Raw genomic sequence first — 27,092 nt, 5'->3', positions numbered from 1 at the left:
ATTTTTGTATAAGAATCCAAAAGTCCATTTTTTTAATAATTATTTAAGCAACATTGTTTTGTATAGAAAAAAATAATGTCAAAGTCAATAGCTTCAGGGCATTCGAGTCGAAAATCCGTTTGTGTCTACAAGAAACATATCAATTCAATATGTTATCAAATGTTACAAAATTTTGGGAACAAGATTAAAAAAGTTAAAAACTAACATCATAAGTTGTTGCCATGTTATTAGAGTCGAAAACCAATTTTAAGTTGCAGTTTTTTAGGTTTTAATTTTTTTTAAATAAATGTTTCCAAAAATTGTATCAGAATACCTTTTTTTCGATGCATACAATCATTGTATATGTAAGGATTTCAATTCTAGGTATCTTGAAGCTCAGAGTAACGTCAACATTTTCACTTTGACAAATCGGACTGATTACAATAAATTAATAAATAAAGTTAAAAAAAAGCTGGTATTCGACCCACCTGATAACTTCCCGTCCCGTCTGACGATTTGTTTTGCTTAAAAGCCTTGTAGGTTTTCGCGTTCTATTTTAAAAGTTGTTAGTTGAATCTTTTTTTAAAATGTTTCTAATTGAATTTTTCTAAAATTTTACTAAACATTACCAACAATATTTTGAATATGATGAAATAGCCGAAACCCAATTTTTGCAAATTTTAGTAGTATTTCTTAAAAGTTTTTATTTTTTATATAAACAAAATACAAATTGATTGATTGAAATTAATTTGAAATCAATATTTTTTATTATTTAGGAGATCTCAAGAAACGAACATTAATTTTTGACAAGTTTGTGTATTACATATTTTTTGAAGATTTTAATTTTTGATGAAAAAACTGAATATTAGTTTTTTTTTTAATTTACTGAATGTCAAACACAATATTTTCTTTAAGATAAAAATAGTTTAAAGGTAATATTTTATATTCTTGAAAAGATATTTGAGTAGAAATTAATTTTTTTAAGTTTAGTAATGTTTTGTTTAGGTTCGTATTTTTTTGTGAAAAAACCTGTCCAAAATTTCTTCTCAACTTCTCAAAATCTTCTTAATTTTGAACATAACAATTTTTTAGACGATAAATTTAATTTGAAGTCAATAATATCAACATTTTTACCAACTTTTCCTAGTGTTTTTTAATTTTTTTTTTTTTATAAAAAAAAATGTTTCTCAAAATTTTACAAGATGTCAAAATCGTTATTCTGCGGCGCATAAAATCATTTTGGATGTAAAATCAATTCCTGTTAAATGTTCGAGTTGACAATTATTTTTTTCAGTTTTTTTGATTTTTTGGTTCGTGAGATATTTTGGGGTAACCAAAATGTTCGCCTTTTTTTAAATTGCTATGGTTAAATTGCTATCTTAAAAAACCCACAAACTTTTTTTTTTAAGAGTCTTTTTTGCATTTTTCTGCATTATTATCTAAATTAAAGAAATGTATTGGAAGTCGATATTATTACTGTTTCTTGAGCTATAGACGACGAAAAAAATTCCCGAACTTACAGACGTACGGTCGTATATACACACGTACGTACAAAAATCTCTCTAAAAAAAATTGTATTTAGACTCTAAGGACCTTAAAACGTCGAGTAATGTCAAAATTCTCAATTCGACAAATCGGACCGATTATAATAACTTCCTATGGAAGGTAAAAATGTTTCTTCAAAAAACAAATAAGTTCGTTTTGAAGGGTCTTTCCTGAACTCCGCGCCAATTGAAAGACCAGAAAAAAAATAATTTTTTAGTATAGCGAAAAGAAATTGTTTATATGGACTTTAAATACAATTCTCTTTTATCACAGGTAGGCATTATCACAGTTGTTAGGTTTCTTATAAAAGCTTTTTTTAAAGAAATTTCAGATTAAATTATATACAGTAGCAGGTTATTGACAGCTGGATTGACAGTTGATTTCTAACTTTTACAAATCTTACTTACTTAAAATGGCGCTAAAGTCCTGTGTGAACTAGGACCTCAGCCAACAAACTTCTCCATCTAACTCGGTCCCTAGCTAGATGTCTCCAGTTTCGCGCCCCAAGTTGGGTAAAGTCACTTTCTAATTGCGTGCGACTGTGGGTGTGGATTCGAAGACTTTCCGGGCCGGAGCATTGGTTTCCATGCACTCTACGCGACCCAGCCATCTTAGTCGTTGGACTTTTACCCTTCTTGCCAAGTCTATGTCGCTGACGCCCGTAAAGATCGTCGTTTCATCTTCTCCTCCACTCCACTTCGATGCATACGAGATCGTAGATCACACGAAGAACTTTTTACTCGAAACCACCCAATTCATTTGCTTTTGTCATAGTCCACACTTCTGCACGGTAAAGCAGAGCGGGGATAATGAGGGTCTTATATAGCTACACTTTGGTCCTTCGAGAGAGGGCTTTGCCACTCAATTACTTTCTTAGCCTAGAGAAACAGCGGTTAGCAAGAGTTATTCTGGTGTAGTTTTCTGAGTTTATAGCGGACCCTAAGTAGACGAAGTCCTAGACTTCCTCAATGTTTCGTCTGTCGAAGGTGACGTTTTGACTAAGACGTCGGTGTTGTAAGTCCTTTCTTGAGGACATCATGTACTTTGTTTTGCTCTCATTAACCGTTAACCCCATTTTTGCTGCACCTGCCTCAATTCTCACAGAAAACCCTTTTGACATCACGCTGAGTTCTTCCGATTATGTCAATGTCATCAGAGAGACTTTTGAAAGATAGTGCCTCTAGTGTTGACGTGTGAGATCTGCACTATTCTTTCAAGTACGATGTTAAAAAAATCGCATGACAGTGCGTCACTTTGTGTAAAAACCTTTTTTGACTTCGAAAGGATCTGTTAAGTCGGCATTGAAGCCATCCACTTCAGCGGCTTTGTTAGACTTCAGCTTAGATATGGCAATCTTTCTTTAGTCTTCGTCTGGAAGAAGGTATTGTTGGTTTTCGTCATCTATGTTGAATCGATCATCCTGCCTGACAGCGGAATTCAGTTCTTCATCGCCGTTATACAGTCTGCAGAAGTGGTCCTTCCATATCCTCAGCATTGACTGCGGTTCCACTATGACGTTTCCACTTTCGTCTTTGCAGCCTTGCAACTTGTGAATTTCGTTTCACCTGTTCATAAAACTTTCGAACTTCATTCATGCTCTTAAACCTCTCAACATCTTTGACCGCACGCTTCTCATGCCCTCTCTTTATCCTTCTGAGAAGTCGGCGTTCCTCTCCCCTCTTCTGCTCATAGATCTCATGAGCAGCTCTCGTCCTTTTATGCAGCGCCGTTTTGCGTGCCTGTTGTTTGGCTGCATTTGCCTGCCGAGATTCCTCATCAAACCAGTGGTTCCTTGTTGGTGGCTGTTTGAAACCCAGCACATCAGAGGCGGCTTCTCTGATTGCATCTTGGGAATGTTGCCACTGGTTTTTGATACATTTTGCTAGCGGCACGGAACTTGGAGAGAGGTTACTTGTAACTCGGTACAAGTAATTGGCGGTCTCTTGCGATTGTAGCCGTTTAACGTGGTACCTTCTCCCAGCATCACCCTGTTTTTCCTTTGGTCTGGAAACCCGAAGTGCTACTTTCGTTTCAACGAGGTAGTGGTCCATGTCGATGTTAGCTCCTCGGAAAGTTTGGATATCCATCATGCTGGAAGCGGATCTGGCGTCGTTAGCAATATGGTCAATCTGGTTGATGAGCAGAACTTAAAGTTCCTTTGTGGATGTTGAGGTGTGGAAAACGTGTACTGGCTACCATGGCGTTTCGCCCCCCAAAAAAATCTTTGAGTCTGAATCCGTTGTGGGAAATGTTGTCGTGCAGGCTGTTTTTCCCGATTATTCTACCAAATATGTCTTCCCTTCCTAGCTTGGCATAAAAATCGCCCAGGACAATTTTAATATCGTAGCTTAGACACTGCTCATATGTTTTGTCTAAGAGCTTTTTGTTGTCATCCTTCTCCTCTGTGGGAGCGTGAGCTAGTGTTGCCGAATTCATAATGCTGATGGTCATGAGGCGCTCGTTGGTGAACCTATAGCTCAAGACTTGCTGCCTTAATTTGGCTCCAATGACAAAGCCGCATCCAAATAAGTGCTGTTGGTTTTCATGGTAGCAGTCACCATAGTAAATATCGCCCCTTTTACCGTTATTTTAACAGCTTATGCTCCAGTGAAATAGCCAGTTGCATTCCTCCCCTTAAACAGTTCAACCGTAATACTCGCGCTTCTAGGAATGATCATCAGTACACCCGCGAGCCCAACTTCGATCGTACTGTCAAATACAGACATTCGTTCTTTAGCCGTACTACGCGAATGTGGAATGCCTTACCACACTCTGTCTTTCCTAGTCATTGCAATATTGAGGAATTCAAAACCAATGTGCACCGACATCTCCTTTTAAACCCTCTCTCCTCTTCCTAGTGCTCGCACTGTGCTTCTGCATAATAAGGGTAGTAATATCCCCTTGAGTGTGTGTTTATTATAAAAAAAAACATGGGTATGCAACGGCACGCGATTAGTAATTAAAAAATTAATAAAAAATGTTATCGAATCCATAATTCTAAATCGCAATTTCCGAGGTAAAAATACGAGTATATTATTACCGCGAATCCCTATTATACCCCCAGATGTGCCAATTCAATTCAAACGCCTTCAATTTTCAATTCAGTTTACATTTGCAATGTCTATCAATAAGTCTCAAGGCCAAACGATGTCTGTCTGCGGCTTAGATTTGAGCACTTCATGTTTTTTTTTTTTCAAATCAACGTTTTTCGGGTCAGCTAGTATTATTATAGAAGTTTTTCTATTAGTTTTAGTAGTATCAACAAAAACATAAAATAAACATCAAAAGTCGAACACATTATTAATCAACTTAAAAAAATATTCCATTGTCTATTAGTTGCTTCTCCTAACCTAACTTGATATTCACAAAAGTTCTATATTCTCATCTTGAAACTTAATATATTCAAAATCTCTTATGCAATATCACTCAATATTTTGTTAAAAAAAAGTAATATATTCATTTTTGTTAGATCGAAACAAACACAAGAAAACTATCTGCCCGACAACTAATATACCACAACACCTGTTTCTTTTATTATTCCTACCTATAATTGGTCTAACAGGAAACTGCATTTTAAAAATTTAGAAACAAATCTTTAAAAAAAAACGCTAGCATTTGTTTAAAATGTCGAAACTAACTAAACTTGTCCTCACTGTCAAAACTCGAATTTAAGCAACATGTAACGTGATGCATTATTACAAATGCACTACGGTCCTTATACCACCTACCTTCCTATTCTAAAGCTCCTTCGTTGTGTTCCAATCAAAAGACAAGCTTGATTTTACAGATACCTTTTATGTTACAATCGAACTACTATCTGTAAAATAGACGGACAGTCGTTTGCTTTAGCTGCATACCAATGTGTTGCGTTCAATCATTTCACTCTTCCAACTTAAATCAAGTTTTCGCAACCTTTTTGACGTTTACCATAGGTAGTCTCAGCTTCTCAACTACCAGCACTGCCAGCTTTAAAAAAAAGCTATAGAAATCAAAAGTTTCACACCTACCGCCACCACCATCACACCAGAGGAGTCTGTGATTCCAGATCTATGTAAAAGCTCATCTCACATAAAGCTACACAAGATGCCTGACGTATTCTTTATACTCTTCATCTGCTTGTCCAGATTTCGTAGCGTAGCTCGCTAGACGAATGTATCTTTTAGATAAATAGTGGTGCAGCATCGAGATTGGCTTTTAAGTTTGTGATCTCTGTGCGCGCATCGTCATCGAAATAAATAATATAAATTTTATCTCATCTTCCTTTGTAAAGCTACTTAACTTTAAAAAAATTCAAAAATTCAAAATGTGGACCTCAATAATAATCCTTACAGTGTTTCAAGTAATTCTAGCCGCTAATAACGATATCCGTAAGTTTGATGATTTTCGATCTTTTGGTGATGGTGGTGGCTTGACTGTTTTAAGTGTTTTTGATAATTGGGTAGATGATCATCGAAGCGTTTAAACTTTCGCTTTCAATTGACTCTAAAGTATTTGGTGTATGTGTTTTCTTCTTCAATCGGAGGCAATTAAATTAACTTCCGGCAAGGCACAATGCAGCTAAATTTGGCCGTTTTGATGCTTACGTAGAGTCAATCCGTCAGGAATTTCAATCGTATAATCACCACCGCAGTCTAGGCAAGGGTCAGTGGCTGAAAAAAATAAACGAAAAATAAATTGCTATAAATGACTCTCTAGTTGACAAAAATACATTTTCCATTATAATTCGTTTATAGTCAGAAATGCGGGTACCAAAAAAGAATTAAATAAATAAATAAAAAAAAAAACAAGACTAGCCTAAATCGGGCATATTGGGTGTGGGGATGAAATTACTTTTTCGTCTTCTCCAACAACAGACTTGACCAACATGTCGAAATCTTTAAATAGACATGTTTTACTTTTTTAATTGGAAGCAGCTTTGCCGGGAACACATGAACGTCGTACAGGCTGTAATTTCGTAACAAAAAAGCTGTGTTAAAAATTTAATCAGCTTTATGAAGTTATTTTAGAGTTTTTCGGGTTATTTTTATGAAAATCGAACCAAAATTTCTAAAATTGGTGAATTATTTCAAATCTTTTGGTTAAACCAAAATCTCCTGAAATGTTCAAAATTTTATAAAATTAAAGTAAGCTTTCTTGAGTTTCTTCGTTTGATTTTTTCTTGAATTAATGATTAGTGTGTTTTTTGTGGTGGATTGCTAAGATTGAAGACATCAAGACTTCTATTTATAATTTGAATGTAAATTTAAATTTATTTAAAAAACAAAAAACAATAAAATGTAAAAAGTACGTGTACGCCCGAGGGTACCATTGTAATATTTGTAAAAGATCTACTGGTTCTCATTTTTACACTCTAGGGGCAATGGTGGAGGAAGATTTATAGGTAATTTTACATTAATTCAAAAAAAATCGGTTAGATTTTCTAACGGCCAATTCCTTGACAAAGTTGCAGCCTCTAAAAATCGGTTTATAGAAAATTTCGATCTCGTTGAATTGTATTTGATTTTACCACAAAGTCTTAGAGCGTTAAAACTCTGATTTAGATCTCAGTCTCAGATAAAACATTGATTTATTAGATCCTCAAATTTGAGAGTTTACTATATTAGAACTTGCTGTAGCCTATAAGAATATAAGCTTATTCGTTTTCTTAATTTAAAATCACAGAATTTTTTCAGTGTGCAGTAATAATAAAAATATAGTTATGAAAGCGAACAATTCCATTTCATAACAACTTTCAGACTAATAAAAATGCCTGTAAAATTTAATGTTAAGCTAAGACTACAGAAAATAACACAAGAACAATGAACAATTTGTCAAGAAATAGCTTTAAATCCTTAACGTTTATGGGTTGACAATTTGTTTGTTTAAAGAGTTCTGGAAATAGTAATAAGACTGTGTAAAAATACTCGAGTTATAAGTATTTTTAAAACCAAATTTTAAATGATAAACCGAGAGTTATTACATTAATTTTTAAATTAGAGCTATGTCAAGGAATTGGCTGCAAATCTAATGATAAGCAACTTACATCAATCAATTTTTTTATTTCTGTGTCTTCTATAAGAGACAATATTTTAAATTTTGATGTTTGTTTCTTCTTTTCAACTAATGAAATGTTCTGAGTTCCCAGATCTTTGGAAGTATTTATACTCGTACCAAACGATTGACCATACAAAAGATTCTTAAAATTAGGTAACGAACTATCGTCCTATGGCAAATTTGTCTGTGACGTAATTTTATTTAATTTGAATGTTGTCATCTGTGAAAATGAGAATGGATTAGTGAAAAAAACCTACAATTACTAATTTATTACATTTCTATACTTTTTTGTTGGATGCATTCGAAAAACAGTCTCAAGCCCGTTTGCAACGTTGCAGATTTTAGCAAGGCATTTGACAATCTAGCAAATGAAACAATTAGGCTTAACGACCATTTCGTTTGTGGATCTCAACATATCTTAAAGATGGAAATTATAGCGTCATGTTCAAGTCCGTTTGCAACTTTATAGACCTTAGCGAGGCATTTGACAAATTAAGTCATGAAACTCTTCTTAATAATTTAAGCAAAATTAGGCTAAACGACCATTTCGTTTATGTATTTCGTTATATTTTAAAGATAGAAATTATAGCTTCATGTTCAGGACATTCAATTCTGGTGTACCTCAAGGGAGTCATCTTGGTCTATAGCTGTTTAATTCTACTAGCTATCTGTGAAAATCAGCATACAATTACTAATTTATTACAATTCCATACTTTTTTGATGAATCTATTTGAAAAACACTCTCAAGTCCATTTGCAACTTTACAGACTTTAGCAAGGCATTTGGCAAATTAAGTCACGAAATTCTTCTTAATAATTTAAGCAAAAATTAGGCTTAACAACCATTTTGTTTGTGGGTTTTGTCATATCTTAAAGATAGAAATTATAGCTTCATGTTCAGGACATTCAATTCTGGTGTACCTCAAGGGAGTTATCTTGGTCTATAGCTGTTTACTTCTATTATCTGTGAAAATCAGCATACAATTAATAATTTATTACAATCCCATACTTTTTTGTTGGATCCATTCGAAAAACACTTTCAAGTCCGTTTGCAACTTTACAGACCTTAGCAAGGCATTTGACAAATTAAGTCATGAAATTCTTCTTAATAATTTAAGCAAAAATTAGGCTTAACAACCATTTTGTTTGTGGGTTTTGTCATATCTTAAAGATAGAAATTATAGCTTCATGTTCAGGACATTCAATTCTGGTGTACCTCAAGGGAGTTATCTTGGTCTGTTGCTGTTTACTTCTGTTATTTGTAAAAATCTCCATAGGTTTGTAAAAAAACTACAATTACTTATTTATTACAATTTTATACTTTTTTGATGGATCCATTCGAAAAACACTCTCGAGTCCATTTGCAGCTTTACAGACTTTAGCAAGGCATTTGACAAATTAAGTCATGAAATTCTTTTATATGAATTAAGCAACATTAGGCTTAGTGACCAGTGCGTTTGTATATTTCGTCATATCTTAGAAATTATAACGTCATGACGTTTAATTATGGTGTACCTCAAGGGAGTCATCTTGGTCTATTGCTGTTTATTGTATTTATTAATGATTTGCCTTCTGTTTTAAATAATTCTAGGTGCAATGAAAATCATTTAATTTGAAATATTGTAATATAATGAATTTGACGGAAAAACGCAATATAATAAATTATGAAAACATTTTAATGTTGAATTGGTAACGTTTAAATAGAGAATGCAGTTTTTCGGTCCTTAGTGTTTTAATAGACTCAAAATTAATGTTTGCTGATAAATATAAAAATATAGTGGTTTTGGCAAATGATTTTCATTTTCGTAATCTATATTTTATTAAAATTCCGTATGTTTTTTTTTATGAGACCTCTTTTTGAATACTCTTGAGTTCTATGGCGTTCTAAATTGACTAAGTAAAAAGTATTCAACGTAGATTTTTAAGATTTTGTGTTTGTTTTTTCCCTGCCCTGACAGACTTTATGTTACCTCCATCCAATCAAAAGCTTCCCTGAAAAGATCTTGAACAAAAAATTTTTCCAAAATAAAGAGAACATATTTAAATATGATAGAAGATTATTGATGCTATATAAATTACGTGTGTTTTATGATTTGATTTGTTTGTTGATTCAAAATTTCAATTTATTTTACACGAACCAAAATTGCTTTTGAAAATAGTTTTTACATCATTGCAATATCTTAAAATCATCTTTAGCTTCATTTTAATTGCTTAGTAATAGTTAAAAGTTTGACAAAAAATGATCTGTTTCCAAAATTGATGAAATATCAAACTTTTGAAATGTTTTTAAAAAAAAGTATTACCAAAATTGATGAAATATCAACCTTTTAAGGTGTTAAGAGGGCATACTCATTGGAAATTTCCAAAAAAAACTTTGTTTGTCTTTTTTGGACAGCAAACGAGTTTATTGTAAAAAATATTTTGTGAAAACATCAAGGCCATGTCTCTAATCACTCCGTATAAATAAAGTCTAAGAAGTGATCGATCGCAGAAACAAAGAGTCGGTTTAGTTTGAAATCGCGGTTTTCTCCCAATAAGATTTTTCAATTTTATTGAAATTGTAATACAATGGGACAATTATTTCTTGAATCTTGAATTGATTATTAATATCTAAGAAAAAAACAAAACTTGTCACTGCTTAAGTCAAGTGAAAAAAGTATACTTTTGCGAGGTTCAATGAAGCCAATTTTTAGCAATCGGCCTCATTGGCCTTAAACAAGGTGAAATAAGGACAAGTTGGTTTTATTTCCCTTAAAACACAATTTGGTTTTGTAGACAGCATTATGGCGTGTGCAATATATATATTGCATTATAGTATGCAAACTGTTAGGTATGAATAAAGGGTCATGATGACTCTCTGTAAACCCCTTACATGAGCACACCATAGGCTTTGGGAAAGTTGCTAAATTGGATGCATGCGAAATTTGTTTTACACTTAAAAACTATCGTCAGCTCCATTCAGAAGTTCGACTAAAAATCAATATTTAGCCTCAAAGAGAGAATTATATTAAGTGTGCTCTTAATTGAACACTAACAAACAGATCTGTTTTTTCAAGGCAGGCTTTGGAAATCAGATGTTCTTGAGAAATAATAACATTTTCTGAGCTTCTATTTGCTCAAAAGGAACTCCTTCAATATCGATCAATCTTTTTTTTCTTAATTGACACGACCTCTATTAGAACCTACAAACAAATGAAAAAGGTGAATTAAATAATTAAATATTAACATTTTTTTAACTTCTTGTTTCCTTATTATGCGGTTTACCAATTTGAATAATTCTTTTGTATTTTAGAATCTTCTTAAAACGCATAAATAATATTGCATATCAAAATATAGCAGAATTTTTTAAATTTATTATTCAAACAAAAAGTATTGATGATATTTTAATTCAAGTTAATACTTTTGCATTTAAATCTGTATAAGTCCAAGTATAATCATTGGTTTATTATGTATTAAGGGTTCTATAATAGGTGTGTGTGTGTTTTTTTTTTGGAAAAACCATCCGCAGTACAGTAGAAACTTATATGATAAACAAATACAACATCCGCATTAGTAGTAGTGTAGTGGATTATGCGAAATAATTACTTGATAAATTACTGTTAAATTTTGTTTGGGGTTCAGGAGCGGATCAGTTTTAATTTCCCATTAAGGCATAACACTAATGGTAAATTGTAACTGAGAAGGTTTAGTGCCCAAAATAAATTTACTTCATAGATAACTGTCTTGTTTTGTTTTTGTGTTTTTGTTTATTGTGATATAGCAACATTTGTGGGCTTGGAAAAAATTTCAATGCTGCATACGTTCATACAGTTTTGAACAGGCCAGCTGTTTTGGCACTAAACGAGACTCAGGTCGGTGAAACCACCGATCACTCTGAGTTTAACCTCTTCAGTTATAGCTTAGTGCCTTTATTCTTTTCTCACCATGGTCTAGCCGTATATGTACGGAATGGTGTTGCCTATCAACTTCTACCACAATATGGTCAATGCACCAACACAATTATATGTGGTTTAAATTCACCGTCCAAAGGCGCATCATTTACACGTTTTTCATATATCGTATCCCAAGTCTGGGTAGCAATTTGACTTCTAACGAATTCGATGCGCTGTCGGATTCCATCCAGAGCATTGTATCACATTTTCCGCACAGTGAGATCGTTGTTAAGGCCGATTTTAATGCACATAATTCTTCATGGCTGCGCTATTCTGGACAACATCCGAATAAAGGTTTGTCGAGATTTTTGCTGAGTTAAACCACCTGACTCAGTTAGTTGACGAGGAAACTCTGATTCCCGACGTTGCAGGCCAATCCTCCAACACTAAAGACTTGTTTCTTACTTCTGATCCTAATAAATATACTGTCAATGTATTATCGCCTCTAGACTCATCAGACCATTGTGTCATATCTGCAAATTTCTCATGCCAAAAAACACCAGTTAAAGTCAAAACCCCTACGAGAACCGTTTGGCAATATGAGAAAGCCAACTGGAGCGGCCTCAATGAATTCTTCAGGAACTTCAACTGGTTACTATGCTTCCTTGATAGTGACGGGGACTGCAGTGCAGATATGATTACAAACTTGATTCTTTGTGGAATGAGAAATTTTATCCTCAATAGGGTAAAATCTATCAAACCCAAAGAAAACTTATGGTTTGATTCCAGCTGTAAAGAGATTATTAGGACCAAAAATGTAAGTTTCCGGAATTACAAAGCCAACCCAACTGAGGAAACCCCGAATAAGTTCAAACAAGCTAGAAAAACCTGTAACAGACATATACTACGCATTACATTTTTGCATGATCAGAAATTACGGCAAAAATACTACAATGTCCCAATGGTAGTAAAAATGTCTGGTCATTTGTAAAAAATGTGCGCAACACTACGTCATCGTTAGTTCCTACGCTCGTTTCCAAGGGAGTGTCAATACGTAAGCGAGATTGATAAATCCAACTTGGTTGCAGCACAGTTTGCTGTTGATTCTATGGGACGGATCTTCTTTCAATCGTTCAGTTTCTAGAGCACTTAAAAATCTTGACATTCATAAATCCGCTGGCCCGGATAGTATCCCCTCTATTGTTCTGAAGAGGTGTTCTTCAACGCTGGCAAAACCACTGCGTAAGCTTTTCCATCTGTCCTATGCTACAGGTCTCTTTTCGAGTGGATGGAAAACTGCATTTGTTAAGCCTATCCCTAAAAAAGGCGAATCCTCCTCACCATCTAACTATCGTCCAATTGCACTTACGTCCCTTCTTTCTAAGGTCATGGAAACGCTGATAAATTTTTAGCTTAAGAAATATCTTAAAGAACGGCAGAATGGATTTCGTTGCAATAGATCCACTGGTGATCTCATGGTTCATCTCACCGAACAGTGGAACAAATCTTTACATCGTTTTGGAGAAAGTAAGATTATTGCACTTGATACTTCAAAGGCATTTGATAGAGTTTGGCACGAAGCTCTCTTATTGAAAATGCGTGCATTTGGTATTGATAAATCCCCACTTCGTTGGATTAGAAACTACCTTTCGGACCGTTCAATTCAAGTAGTCTTGGACGGGTTCAAATCTGATATTCACAAAATAAACGCTGGTGTGCCCAGGGCTCCGTTTTGTCTCCGACACGTTTCCTTATTTTTGTAAATGATCTTTTGTCTGAAACTTCTAACCCACTTTATTGTTTCGCTGATGACAGTACCCTCAGCTTTTCATATTCGTTTCTAGATTCTCATCCTTGTTCTTCAGATGCTTACTACCAACGGCAGCGTATGATGAGCTCATTAAATTCATGATCTTGGGGAATCAAAAACCGTGTAGAATTTAATGCTTCGAAAACTCAATGCTGTCTACTGTCACAAAATCGTAACCTTTCCCCTATGCCACTATCCATGAGTGGTACTTTCATCGTGGAGACCGAACAGCTTTCAGTCTTAGGTATGTGCATTACAAACAACTTGTTGTGGAGTGATCACATATTTGACATCGCCAAAAATGCTGCCAAGTGTTTAGGTTTAGGCAAGAAGTTTTTTACTCCTGCTGATCTATAACCTATAAAGCCTATATTCGTCCGAAACTCGAGTACAATTCCCATATCTGGGCAGGTGCTCCTATAACCTACTTGAGTCTCCTAGACAGAATTCAAAAGACAGCTCTAAAGATGATAGGTGACCGTTGTCTAACTGAAACTTTTGTATCTTTCGGTAAGGTTTCATGCCTGTCATTATTTTATTGCTACTTTCATAAACAATGCTCTAATGAAATAGCCAGTTGCATTCCTCCCCTCAAACAAATCAACCGTAATACCCGTTCCTCTAGGAATGCTCATCAGTTTACAATTGAGCCCAATTTCGGACGTAATGTTCAAATTTCGAAAATCTGAAATTAGTTTTCTCTGCAATATAATAAAATAATATTATTTTATCAGATAAAATTATAGAACCTAATTAAAACGATGAGACTGGCATAATTTCGATAGTTAACTGGAAGTTTTGTCTTCTAGTCTCAGCCTCTGTAAAGTGAAATATCTCATATCATTGAAAATCCAAATAGGTCACCACTTGACCCTAAGATGTCTCTAGAAGCAATCCTCCCTAATTAGCATTTGGACATAAATTGTTTTATTAATTTATTATAAACTTATTAACAAATATCAAATATAGTGATTCATAAATTCATCTTAAAAGAACAAGTGCGAATTTTCTCCTCCAAAAAATAAAAAAATCTTACTATTTAAATAAGATTTCAGGAAATCATTGCGACTTAGAAGTCCGTAAAGGCCTGGCAAATTTTTTTTCTGCTCAACCATAAAGTAGGTAATTATAGACTTGTTTGATTTAAATGTTAATATAAAATAAACATACATCTAATCGCGTTTATTAAACCTCAATATATTTACCTTTACTACATGATAATTAATGCTAAATAACAAAAAAAACTATACAAACTTTTTGAATAAAAGAATCGAATGCAAAATAAAAGAAAAAAAAAACATCCGCAATCAGTCATCAGTCACTTCAATGATCTTCTTTTATAATAAATCAAATCGACCTTTAAAACTTAATGAGTATCAAAAACAAAATAGCAACAATTTCATCTTAAATCTTAATTAAGTATGGTATATGCCATGCAAACCGTTAAATTATGAATGCCTATAAAATGTATGTATGTAATAGTTTACAGTTTAATCGTACTAATTATGACTTTAAAGATGTGTATCTTTAAAGATACATGATGGTCAAGTCATTAAGATTAAACAACAAAACTTCCATCAATACAACAAAAACAGAAAAATCATCTCAATTTCGCAATATCAAAATAAATAAATAAACAAACACAATGCAAAAAAATGTCAAGGAAACCAAAATTAAGAAAACAAATATCAAACACGCAAGGGCTTACTTTTTCCATCATTGATAAAAATATGATATACAAAAATAATTCAATATTTGCATTGATTTAAAATGATTAAGTATCTCTAAAATTTATAAAGTAAAGTTCAAACAAACAAAAATATATATTTAAGTGCACGAACTTTTTTTGGGATTTAAGTCATTTAAAATTCTTGGCCAGAGCTACTGTTTTATTTTTAACTTAACAACCAGCCTTAAACGCGTGATGGTAATTTACATACGTACATAATTAAGCGATGATAGTGACTCACAATACTACTGGATTTTGGCTAATATACAGTTTTACTGATATTCTGTGAAACATAAAATAAATTATTTGAGCATGAATAACTTGAACATAATTAAGTCAGTTCACTATTCAGAATCTGAAGTCTTTAGTTTTACTATAAGTCGTTGAAAAAAAAACTTAACAGGTTTTTCATAAGTCTGATAACTTAAATTTCACTTAACCAATTTGACAGGTATTGACAACTTATTCAAAGAACGTCTAATGATATTGATTTTTTGTCAAATCTTAATTTTGAACTTTTGATTCCTTTTCATTACCCTGAATGTTATGTAAAGAGTTTTTCAATAAGGGCGATTAGATGTTGAAAGGGAATTAAACAAGCTGTGTGTGAAGTATTAACACGGCTTCTTACGGTGGCATGGGTCCGAGTGGTCCAATTTTCAGATCCGGCCTGTGCTATGTTCAGCTTTAGGGCATCGGTCGATTCTGGTTTATTTGCATAGACATGCGACTTCAAGAAACCCAACAGGAAAAAGTCTAGCGGGGTCTAATCGCATGATCTTGGTGGCCAACTCACATCACCCCTGAGAGAGATAGCCTTACCCTCAAATCATTCATGCAATTTGTCAATCTTGGCGTTTGCTGTGTGGCACGTAGCACCGGCCGTCCTGATGGAACACCACATGTCTTCTAGGTCCATATGGTTCAATTTAGGCCATAAGAAATTAGTTTTCATCGTTGTGTATCGCTTGTTGTTGACTGTGACTGCCTCACTAACGTTGTTTTCAAAACAGTTCAGACCAATTACGTCACCGGCCCAAAATCCACACCAAACGGTAACTTTGTGAGGATGCATTATCACCAAGTGAACCTCGCGTGGGTTGGTGTCGTCCCATATACGGCCATTTGTCTAGTTAATTGGAGTCTTCTTCTAAACTATTCGAAGAAGACCAGTCAACGAGCAAACGGCGTTGTCTATGGTCATGAACTTTGAGCTCCTATGTCAGTTCGATCTTGTACGGGCGGAGGCCGAAGTCCCGGCGCAAAATTCACCAAGTTGAAATCTGCGAAAGGCCGAGTTCTTGTGTATGGTGGGGAATAGACCGCCTTGGGTTCTTCTGGTGTACACTTAAACGGACCGCGGTGATGTTCTGGGCCGATCTATCGTTACTTAAACAAACAGATGTTTGCTGATTGTTTATTGAACTGGTCGTCTCAAACGTTGAAGAGTAGCCTGCGAAAGGCCACCACGTCTACTGTAAAATGGGTGCAATAGACTCAACTTTTTCGTTAACTTAAAGCACACTCATTTTGATAATAAAGTTTTATTATTTGAACGTGGTGTTCCATCGTGTAACTTGCTATGATGATTTGGCATAAGCAACTGAATAATAAACAAAAGATTTTACAGATGTCACCCAAAAAAATGGCCGCCCACGGGACGCCAAAATAACACCCGTGCCAATTGAAAGACCGGAAAATAGTTAATTTTTTAGTATAGAGAAAAGAAAAGGTTTATATGGACTTAAGTACATTTTTTTATCAAAGGTGTTATTGTAGGCATTATCACAGTTGTAAGGTTTCTTATAAAAGCTTTTTTTAAAGAAATTTCGGATTAAATCTTATACAGTAGCAGGTCATCACAGCTGGATTGACAGTTGATTTCTAACGTTTACAAATCTTACTTAAGGTGGCACTATAGTCCTGTGTGAACTAGGACCTTACCCAACAAACTTCTCCATCTAGTAAGTTGAGTAAGGTCACTTTCCAATTACATGCGTGCGACTGTTGGTGTGGATTCGAAGACTTTCCGGGCCGGAGCATTGGTTTTCATGCACACTACGTGACCCAGCCATCTAAGTCATTGGACTTTTACCCTTCTGGCTAAGTCTACGTCGCTGAAGCCCGCACAGATTGTCGTTTCATCTTCTCCTCCACTCCACTTCGATGCATACGGGATCGTAGATCATACAAAAAACTTTTTTCTCGAAACCACCCAAGGTGCTTTCATTTGCTTTCGTCATAGTCCATGCTTTTGCAACGTATAGCGACACTTTGGTCCTTCGAAAGAGGGCTTTGACCCTTAATTGCTTCCTTAGCCCAGAGAAACAGCGGTTAGCAAGAGTTATTTTGGTGTTGTTTTCTGAGTTTATAGCGGAGCCTGGGTAGACGAAGTCCTAGACTACCTCAAAGTTACGTCTGTCGGAGGTGACGTTTTGACCAAAACGTCGGTGTTGTAAGCCATTTCTTTACGACAGCATCATGTACTATGTTTTGCTCTCATTAACCGTTAAATTAAACCCATTTTTGCCGCATCTGTCTCAATTCTTACAAAAACCCTTTTGACATCACGCTGAGTTCTTCCGATAGTGTCAATAGCTTCAAAGAGACTTTTTAAAGATAGTGCCTCTAGTGTTGACGTGTGGGATCTGCACTATTCTTTCAAGTACGATGTTACGATGACAGCGCGTCACTTTGTCTAAAACCTTTTTTGACTTCGAAAGGTTCTGTTAAGTCGGCATTGAAGCCATCCAGCTCAGCGGCTTTATACGGCTTTCTTTAGTTCGGGAAGACGGTATTGTTGGCTTTTGTCGTCTATGTTGCATCGATCATACTGACTGACAATGGGATTTGGTTCGTTGTCGCCGTTATGTAGTCTGCAGAAGTGGCCCTTCCGTATCCTCAGCATTGACTGCAGTTTCACTATGATGTTTCTATTTCCACCTTCGTCTTTGCAGCCTTTTGGTTCAAGTTTTATGTACTTGTGAACTTCGTTTCAACCGCTCATACAACTTACGAACTTCATTCCTCTCTCTTATTCCTTCTGAGAAGTCGTTGTTCCTCTCGCCTCTTCTTCTCATAGAGCTCATGAGCAGCTCTCGTCCTTTTATGCACCGCCACTTTGCGTGCCTGTTGTTCCATTGTTTGCAGGGTGCTTGAAACCCAGCTCGTCAGAGGCGGCTTCTCTGATTTCATCTTGGCAATTTTACCACTGGTTTTCGATGCATTGTGTTAGCGGCACAGAACTTCGAGAGAGGTTACTTGTAACTCGGTCGGAAAAGGATTTGGTGATCTCTTGCGATTGTAACCGTTCCACGCATCACCCTGTTTTTCCTTGGGTGTGGAAACCCGAAGTGCTACCGTGGTTTCAACGAGGTAGTGGTCCGAGTCGATGTTAGCTCCTCGGAATATTCGGACATCCATGATGCTGGAAGCGTGTCTGGCGTCGCTAGCAATATGGTCAATCTGGTTGATCAGGGGAACTCCAAGTTCCTTTGTTGATGTTGAGGTGTGGAAAACGCGTACTGGCTACCATGGCGTTTCGCCCCGCAGCAAAATCTATGAGCCTGAATCCGTGTTGTCGTGCAGGCTGTTTTTCCGATTATTCTACCAAAGATGTCTTCCCTTATTAGCTTGGCATCAAAATCGCCCAGGACAATTTTAATATCGTAGGTAAGACACTGCTCATATGTTCCTTCTCTTCTGTGGGGGCGTGAGCGCATATCAGGCTAATGTTGCCGAATTTAGCCTTGATGCTCATGGTCATGAGGCGCTCGTTGATGAACCTATAGCTCAAGACTTCTTGCCTAAGTCTGGCTCAAATGACAAAGTCGCATCCAAATAAGTGGTGTTGGTTTTCTCGGTAGCAGTCAACATAATAAATATCGCAGTTTCTTATCCTCTTTTTGCCCGGCCTATCCCATCGTATTTCTTGGATGGCGGTAATATCTGCATTGTAGCAGTCTAGGGCCTCCCCTAATTCATCGGCTGCACGTGGTCTGTTAAGGGACCTAACATTCCACCTGCATATCCGAAGAATATGAGAGTAGGAGTTGATAGACAGAGGTGGGTTTTGAGAAAAAACCTGTGGACGCTTGTGTCCTCTTGAATGCACATGTCTACCATTTGAATATCAAAAGCATCCAACACATTCATCTAAAAACTTCCTCTCAGTTTTCGAAACAAATTCTCTTAATCCTAATGGAAAAATTGGTGATATGTAGGGTTCGCCATCTAACGTAATTTTTTTCAACTAGTGCTTATTTCGTGAACGGTAATATTGAGCTCATGTCTTATTTGACTGATAATTAGTTTTATCCTTCGGCTGAACGAATATAGTTGTGGATGCGCTTGAACAACGCTGGAAAATATTGCCTGCGTTCGACTTAGAGGAGATGCCGAATTTTGACAAAAAAGGAGTGGCCGTTACAGCCAGTGGCGATTGTTATCGGGCCATGTTGAACGAATTTTTGTTCAATTGAAGAGGAAGATATTGGTAACATTCGGTTTCAATAAGACGCCGCCCATTTTCAAAAAAAAAAGAAGAAGTTATATGTCAATGACCCTCCTTTTAAATCGGTTATCCAATAAGTATTTGATAAATGAACATGTAAAAATTAGCGTTTCATAATTATTGAGAAGCAAATATTAGCTGAAATAAATTAAAAACAAATATGCAAGTCCGTCTTGAGTCCTAAATTGATGACATACGCTACAAATGAGTAACTCGTAAATTGATTTCGGTACTCGAATAGAAATCAAATCTTTATCCGCACGAGGATTTCCCTTTGCCGAATGTTTTATTTGTTATTCATATCAATTTCTACTGTACTAGGGATAGCTTTTCTACCAAAAAACGCTACTAATAGTGTAGCTCATAAATCAAAGTATTGGTCTGTGGTAGGTCATTGTTAACCTAAATACACTAACAAACTTTAGACCAACAAACTGAATTAATTTTTGGTCTATAGAAGTTCAACACTATTTTTTTTGTATTGAATTCAAAAATCAATGATTCCTTAAAACACCTATTCAATTTTATTCATTCATTGAAATACGTGTGCGGATTACGAATGTTTATTCATATCTTTTTGTCCTCATATATAATTTTAATTAAAGGATTGCAGATAAAAAAATTGTTAAAAATCCAATGTCATACACAATTATTTTGTTTTTTTATTTGTTTGTTCAGTCATCAAGTGAAAACAACAAACATAAAATAAAACAAGAACGAAAAACTTCATTAAGTTTATTTTAAGTGCGGTTAAAGTCGTACATTATTGATGCTTTTTGAGAATACAAATCTTTTATTTAGTTCAAGGCTAACATGAAATTATAAATTCACAAAACAAAAAAATCCTTTGGTATGTACAACAATACCATCAAGAACAGGTACCACACGTTCCCAGAATTTAAAGTGAGATTTTGCTTACTTACCTACTTATATGATAGTGGCTATACTAATAAACATCAAGAGATTTCAGTTATTTTCTTAAAAGAACCCTATTGAAATCTTCTAAAGACATACGGTAAGAGTCGGTAACGAGTGAAACCAACGATTAATCATTACTAATAGTTTTTCTGTCTTCATTTAAAATTCACTTTAGGAAAGTTTTTTAATGTTGTAACACTTTCCCATAGCTTTTTAGACTATCAGCCCATGAGGTTTGGTTCTTCTGAATGTCCAAACATTGTCTCATACATTTAAGACGGTCTCCGTTTGGAAGTTGATAAGATTTTTCACCAACTGACACCATTTCAATTTGAAGATCACAATGTGGACTACTATTTCTTATATACCAAGTGGCAATTTTTTATTCCACTAAGAATTTTTTTGAAATTATTGAACGGGTTCATCATTTGTCCCTAAAGTTGGTATAAGTCCAAAGAGGTTTCAGTACTTGCTTACATAACATAATAGTTTGCTCTGGATAGATAGGTCAGAGTTCTTTCTTATTAACCAGTTACATTCTTTTATACTTTAGTTATGATAACGTTGATACATCCACTAGAATATCTTTTTGTAAATAAAAAAGAGGCTGGGATGCGACCCACACTGATAACTTCCCATCCCGTCTGTCGATTTGTCTTGCTTAAAAGTTTGCAGGTTTTCGTGTTGTATTAAAAAAGTTGAAAAATTTCAAAATTATGAAACGTTATTTTTTTCTATTGTTATATAAATAAATACAATTTTTTTAAGGAAAAAACAGGAGTGTTTGATTTTTATAAAAAATATAAACAATATTTTCTGTGAAATAAAATAAATTTGAAGCCAGTATTTTAATTTTTTTAAAAACGATTTGAGTCGAAAATAAATCATTACCATGTTTTTTATTTAGGATTTTTTTTTGCAAAAAACTGACATTTTGATTTTTTTCAAAATTTGATCAAATGTCGAAAACAATATTTCTTATAAGATAAAATTAGTTTGAAGCCAATATCTCAAAGTTTTGAAAGGAAATTTACGTCGAAAAATAATCTGTTTACCAACTTTTGTTAAATTTTGTTTAGGTTTTTAATTTTTTCTAAAAGAGCTGTTAATTTGACTTTTTTAAAATTTTGCTGAATGTTGACAACAATATTTTTTAAAATATAAAAGTAGTTTAAAGCCAATGTCTCAAAGTTTGAAAGGATATATAAGTCGAAATCAATTTTTACCAACTTTTATTAATTTTGTTTTAAAGTTTTTATTTTTTGTAAAAATACTGTCAGTTCGTTTTTTACTGAATGTTGACAACAATATTTTTTAAAAGATAAAATTAATTTAATACCAATATCTCAAAGTTTTAAAAGATATTTGAGTCGCAAAACAATTTTTACCAACTTTTATTAAGTATTTATTATGTTTTCATTTTTTGTAAAAAAAAAACTATCAATTTCTTATGAGTTAAAATTATTTATTTTCCGAAAATATATTTGTTTGGTATCACGTTACAATATATAATTTAAAATTATATTCAAGTCTCTAGCGTTATTGGTTCGTGAGATATGTTCACCTTTTTTAAACTGCTTTGGTAAAAAAAAAACACCCACGCAATTTTCTTCAGAGCCCTTTCTGTATTATTTTCTGTCCAAAGAAATTTATTTGAAGTCGATATCCCTATTGGTTCCTGAGCTATGGACGACGAAAAAAATCGAGAACGTACGGACGTACGAACGTACGAACGTACGTAACGTGCACACGCACGAACAGACATCGTTCTAAAAATCTTTTATTTCGACTCTAGGGACCTTGAAACGTCGAAAAATGTCAAAATTTTCAATTCGACAAATGGGACCCATTACAATAGCTTCCTATAGGAAATTAAATATACAAGGTTGGTCCTAAAACTTTCCTTGTTGGACACAGACTTCTTCTGAAAAATGTTGATTGTATCGTAATTTAACGAGTCCATTCGTAACATACGGAAAATCCACTCTGACCATACTTGAGTTCATTTAAGTGTCTTTTCCACCACATTCGTAATTTGATGGACGTTGGGTATCGGGAAACGTTTATTTCTTAACCCAAACTGATTAAGTCTTTTTTTCGAAAGCCTTTTCCATGAGTAGTATTAAAGATATTGGTCTGTACAATGTTTATACTTCCAGTGAATATCTTAGTTTATTATAAATATTAGTTTTTAGAAGGCTTAGTTTATTATGTATAGGAGTTTTAAGAAGGCTAGTTTTTCAAAAATCAAACATTTGAATTTTTGTAATTAATAACCTTTTATGTAACGGTTTTATCGTAGATACCGTTAACAGAATAAACCTAACCAAATAGCGATGGTTTTCCAGTGGTAAGAACAAGGGTGGATTCAGGGGGGGGGGAGTGGTTGCCTTTAAATTACTAATACTAGCCTTGAATTCCATCTAATTTTTTTGACGCACATAAATAGTGAACCTTGAAGTAAATTTTATTTGCGAAATATAGGAACTATATAGCAAGTTTTGCATTACAGGACATTACGACGTTAGAGAAGTCGACAAAAGTGGGTACCCCGATTCCGTCCTTCTGTCTGTCTTTCCTGGCCCCTAAGATCCAAACAATTGTGTTGATTGAAATTAAGGTTTTCAACCGATTAGCGTAAGGCGCTTTTTTTTCATTTTAGTAACACAAGAATTAACAGCAGTATCCATACAAATTTATTTGGTTAAAATATGTGATTTTTTTAAAACTTTCTCTAAATTTCATGTTCTTAATTTGGCTTCTTTCTATAAGAAAAACGTATGTTGGTATTGCTCCAGAAGGGTACCCCCAAAACCTTTATTTTGTTTTTAAGTTTTCTCAAGGACTAATGGATCGATTTCAATAATCTTCTCTTTCTGCGCCAGCTCTTGTCAATGATCTTCTGATAAAATTGATGATCAAAGAAGTCTTTTTTAATTTAAAAAAAATATTTATTTTGTTCACAAAACTCGATATCTCAGAGAGGGGTCAACATTTTTTGAGGAATTTAAATGCTTACCAAAAATATTTTTAAGGAAAAATTTAAAATTTAGATAGATTTTCAAAAAGAGAAACAAGTTAATCTAGATTTTTTCAGAAATCAAATGGCATTTAAATTTTTGAGAAAAACTTCTTTTGCAGGTACATTTTTAGATCTTAAAATATAGGAAATATTTTTAAACAGACTTTATGGAAGAAATTATCAAAATCTATTGACACAGTTGTGCATTTTATTGCTTTGAAAGATCTTAAACAATTTAATAAATCTACTTTTTAAGTGAATTCGATTAGGATGCTCTAGAACTGAGATTTCAAGACGAATCTCAATTATATAAATGTCCCAAAAACAGCAAAGTGACACATAATGAACGTTTCGTATCTATTGATATAACGGCTTTAAATCTATTGAGATTGTATTTTCAATTTAATTTTTTAAAGAAATTATGCACTTAAATGCACCTAATTTCTTAAATCAACAACCAAAATTTGTAAGTTTTTTTAAATCCGTTTGGAACAAAATACGAGTTAGCAGACTGATAGTGATAGTAACAATAGACTCCCGAAAATTAAGTTCAAAAGAACTACTTGAAAAAGACCGACATTTCTTTTTATCTGATCCTCCCTCGTTTTCTGGGTTTTTAAATTTTTGTAGCGCTCTTCGCATTAATAGAAATGGAAACAAGAAAAGTATGTATTATTTTTGGAAAAAAGCTACGTTTCAGAACTATTTCTTACATGACTGCGTGAAATGCGCCAAAAACCCTCTGAACTATTGTGTTTTAGCTCTTAGATATTGCATATTTAAAAAACTGTTTAAAAAACTGATCTTGGAAAACGTTTACATGTTGGAAGTCATTAAAAATTAAATAGTTAGACCTTACCTTGCTGGACAACAGTGTTCTAAAATAATTCAATAACTAAAGTTATCACTTTAGAAATTGAAATTTATTATTGTAAGGTAAATATACACATTATGTTATTTAAATTTTCTCAGTCTCCTTTACAAAACATTAAAGAACATTTTTGAGCGTTGAGTACAAACTCATCTAAGTGTGTGACTTCCCCTAAATTATAGCCTGAATTCGCCCTTGGGTAGTAATTAGAGTCACGATTTTCTTAACTCGAACAAAATTTTACAAAAGTATTTTACTAAAAGGGATCATGTTTATGCAATAAAATGTTTATATTCTTTATGACACAACCTCAATTGTGAATATCAATTAATTCCAATCACGCTTGAGAAACAAATTACATATGTACGTATTACTATGTTAATATTTTTTAATGACGTGAGAATTGAAGTCTTTGAAGCACAGCACGATTTGTGAACTTATAAACCAGGAGTAAAATGATCAGCATTTTATTCTTTCAACTTAATTCCAAGATTGAACAACTTGTTAAATAAACAGCTGTTAGACAACACTGCCAAATGTTTATGGTATTTAGTTGTCAATTTTATCATTATTTCCATAAAATGTTATGTCCATTTATATAGATTATTGACCATTGTTTAACTATTGGTAAATACGATATGAACGAAATCAAAAATTAAATTCGAATAATGAAAATTGTTTTTTGTTTTAACTTCCCATAGGAAGTTATTGTAATCGGTCCGATTTGCCGAATTGAAAATTTTGACATTTCGCGACGATTCAAGGTCCCTACGTTTTTTTCGTCGTCCATAGCTCAAGAACCAGAAGAAATATCGACTTTAAATAAATTTTGTTATGCAGATAATAATGAAGAAAGATGCAGAGAGGGCTCTCAAGAAAATTTGTTTTTTTTTTTTTTATTATAGCAGTTTAAAAAACCCTAAATATCTCACGAAACCAATAACGCTAGAGACTTGAATTAAATTTTATATTATATATTGTAATGTAATACAAAATCAATATATTTTTAGAAAACAATCCAGTTAATGGTTTTTTTGTATGTATCGAAAAAACTGAAAAACAAAATTTGTTACCTCGAAAATTTTACGAATAAAAAATGATTTCATCTGCAAAACAATTTTGTGCAACAAAAATAACGTGCAAACGTCTGGTAAAATTTTCAAAAAAATCATAAAATAATAAATAATAAAATAAAATAAAATGTTGAGAAAAATCGAATTGACAGTTTTTGTTATAAAAAATAAAAACCTAAAAAAACTTTATTCAAAGTCGGTAAAAATTGAATTTCGACTCAAATATTTTTTCAAAAACTTGAAATTATGGCTTCAAACTAACTTATACAAAATATTGTTTTTAACATTTGGACATATTTTGAGAAAAACTGAATTGACAATTTTTTTTTACAAAAAACTAAAAACCTAAACCAAAAAATTAATAAAAGTTGGTAAAAATTGATTTTCGACTCAAATATCTTTTCAAAAATTTGAGATTATGGCCCTTAGTTAAATAAACTTAAAACGTTATTTGTTTTCTTTTAAATTATTAGTATATCACATAGAGTTCTCAGTACCTACTTATTTATCAATCTCTCGTATACGTACTAATTAATATTTAATTTTTTGTACAATTAATTTATTATTTACATGTTGTTCACTTGGTCTATGTTCTTTTTTTCATATTAAAGGAAAATGGGCTTTTAAAAAAACCTTTTGAAATCGTTATATTTAATTTTTTTATTAAAAACTAGTTCTTAAAAGTACTTAAAATACTTAAAAACTAACTAACCTAGAAGGTGTCCTCCCATATGATTCCCATCCTTTCGAAATTTAAGCACGATCGACAGTACTGTTTAAAGTTATCTAGCTTGCTTTCTCGACCGATTATGAACCATATACCAGGACGTTATGTTAAAAAGGACTACGCGTCTGCAACGACCCAGTCAAGCCACCAATATCTTTCGCGATTATAACGATCAAAATTTTGTTTACCTCTTTGAGGTATGCTTGCGCAGTATCTTAGGTCCGTATTTCCATTTACTTATTCAGAAGGTTCATAAAGTATCCTTTTATCTGTAGCTCTTCTTGCCATATGGTATATATTATAGGTACCTTCATTGAGTCGGACAAATAGCCATTTGCATTCAGAAACAAGAAAGGCTCCACTCGTATATTTTTGCAGTATTCGGAGTTAAAATTCATTAATATTGCACAAGCCAATGTTGACAATACCCGTGTTTTGTTAGAAAATCTATCAATACTATAGTAGCATTTTACACGAATAACAAAAACAATATCCGCGGTATGAATACTACCGATAAAAGTTAAAGTAGAATCTAACTACGGATGGGTTTTCGACATTTATACGAGTCTCGAATGGATCTTATGTGATTTCGTTCTCAAATGTTGGTACGATTGATATTGCATTTGTATATCTGTGTTCGCTGAGTAGATATGCATTTGGGATCATGTTTTCTCCATTGGGTATCTTACTGTTACTGTTGATATAATTTAGTTTTGTTAATGAAAATGGACTAACTGGGCTTATTTAACAAGAGAAAACAACAGAAAAGATATTTGAGTTTTGCTATGTTTCCACCAAAGTTTTATCTCAGTTTAGATTAAATAAATCTGATTTAAAAATAATCAAGTTCGACAGCACTTTTTAAAATGCAAATGGTGTTTCGATGTTTTTCATGAAGTATAAGTGAGATAGTTTGATTCGTTTTAAATAATGAAGAACTGAATAGTTCAGCATATTATAAGAATATGCTACCTACTCCATGTGCATTTTTTTTAATTTGT

General features: G+C 33.6%; 1 protein-coding gene across 1 annotated transcript in view; it reads left to right on the top strand.

Annotated features, from left to right (window-relative positions):
* Positions 1–5,682: 5,682 nt before the first annotated feature.
* Positions 5,683–27,092, top strand: part of LOC129939394 (uncharacterized) — a 49,149-nt gene continuing 27,739 nt past the window's right edge. Inside the window, exon 1 of the mRNA XM_056047389.1 lies at positions 5,683–5,891. Within this exon, the coding sequence (XP_055903364.1) occupies positions 5,828–5,891 (64 nt within the window). The 5' untranslated portion in view covers positions 5,683–5,827. The remainder of the gene's footprint in view (positions 5,892–27,092) is intronic.

This window comes from Eupeodes corollae, chromosome 1 (genome assembly GCF_945859685.1).
Source record: "Eupeodes corollae chromosome 1, idEupCoro1.1, whole genome shotgun sequence".
NCBI lineage: Eukaryota > Metazoa > Arthropoda > Insecta > Diptera > Syrphidae > Eupeodes > Eupeodes corollae.
Note: the sequence above shows the minus strand (reverse complement) of the source record. Positions and strands in the feature narration are given on the sequence as shown.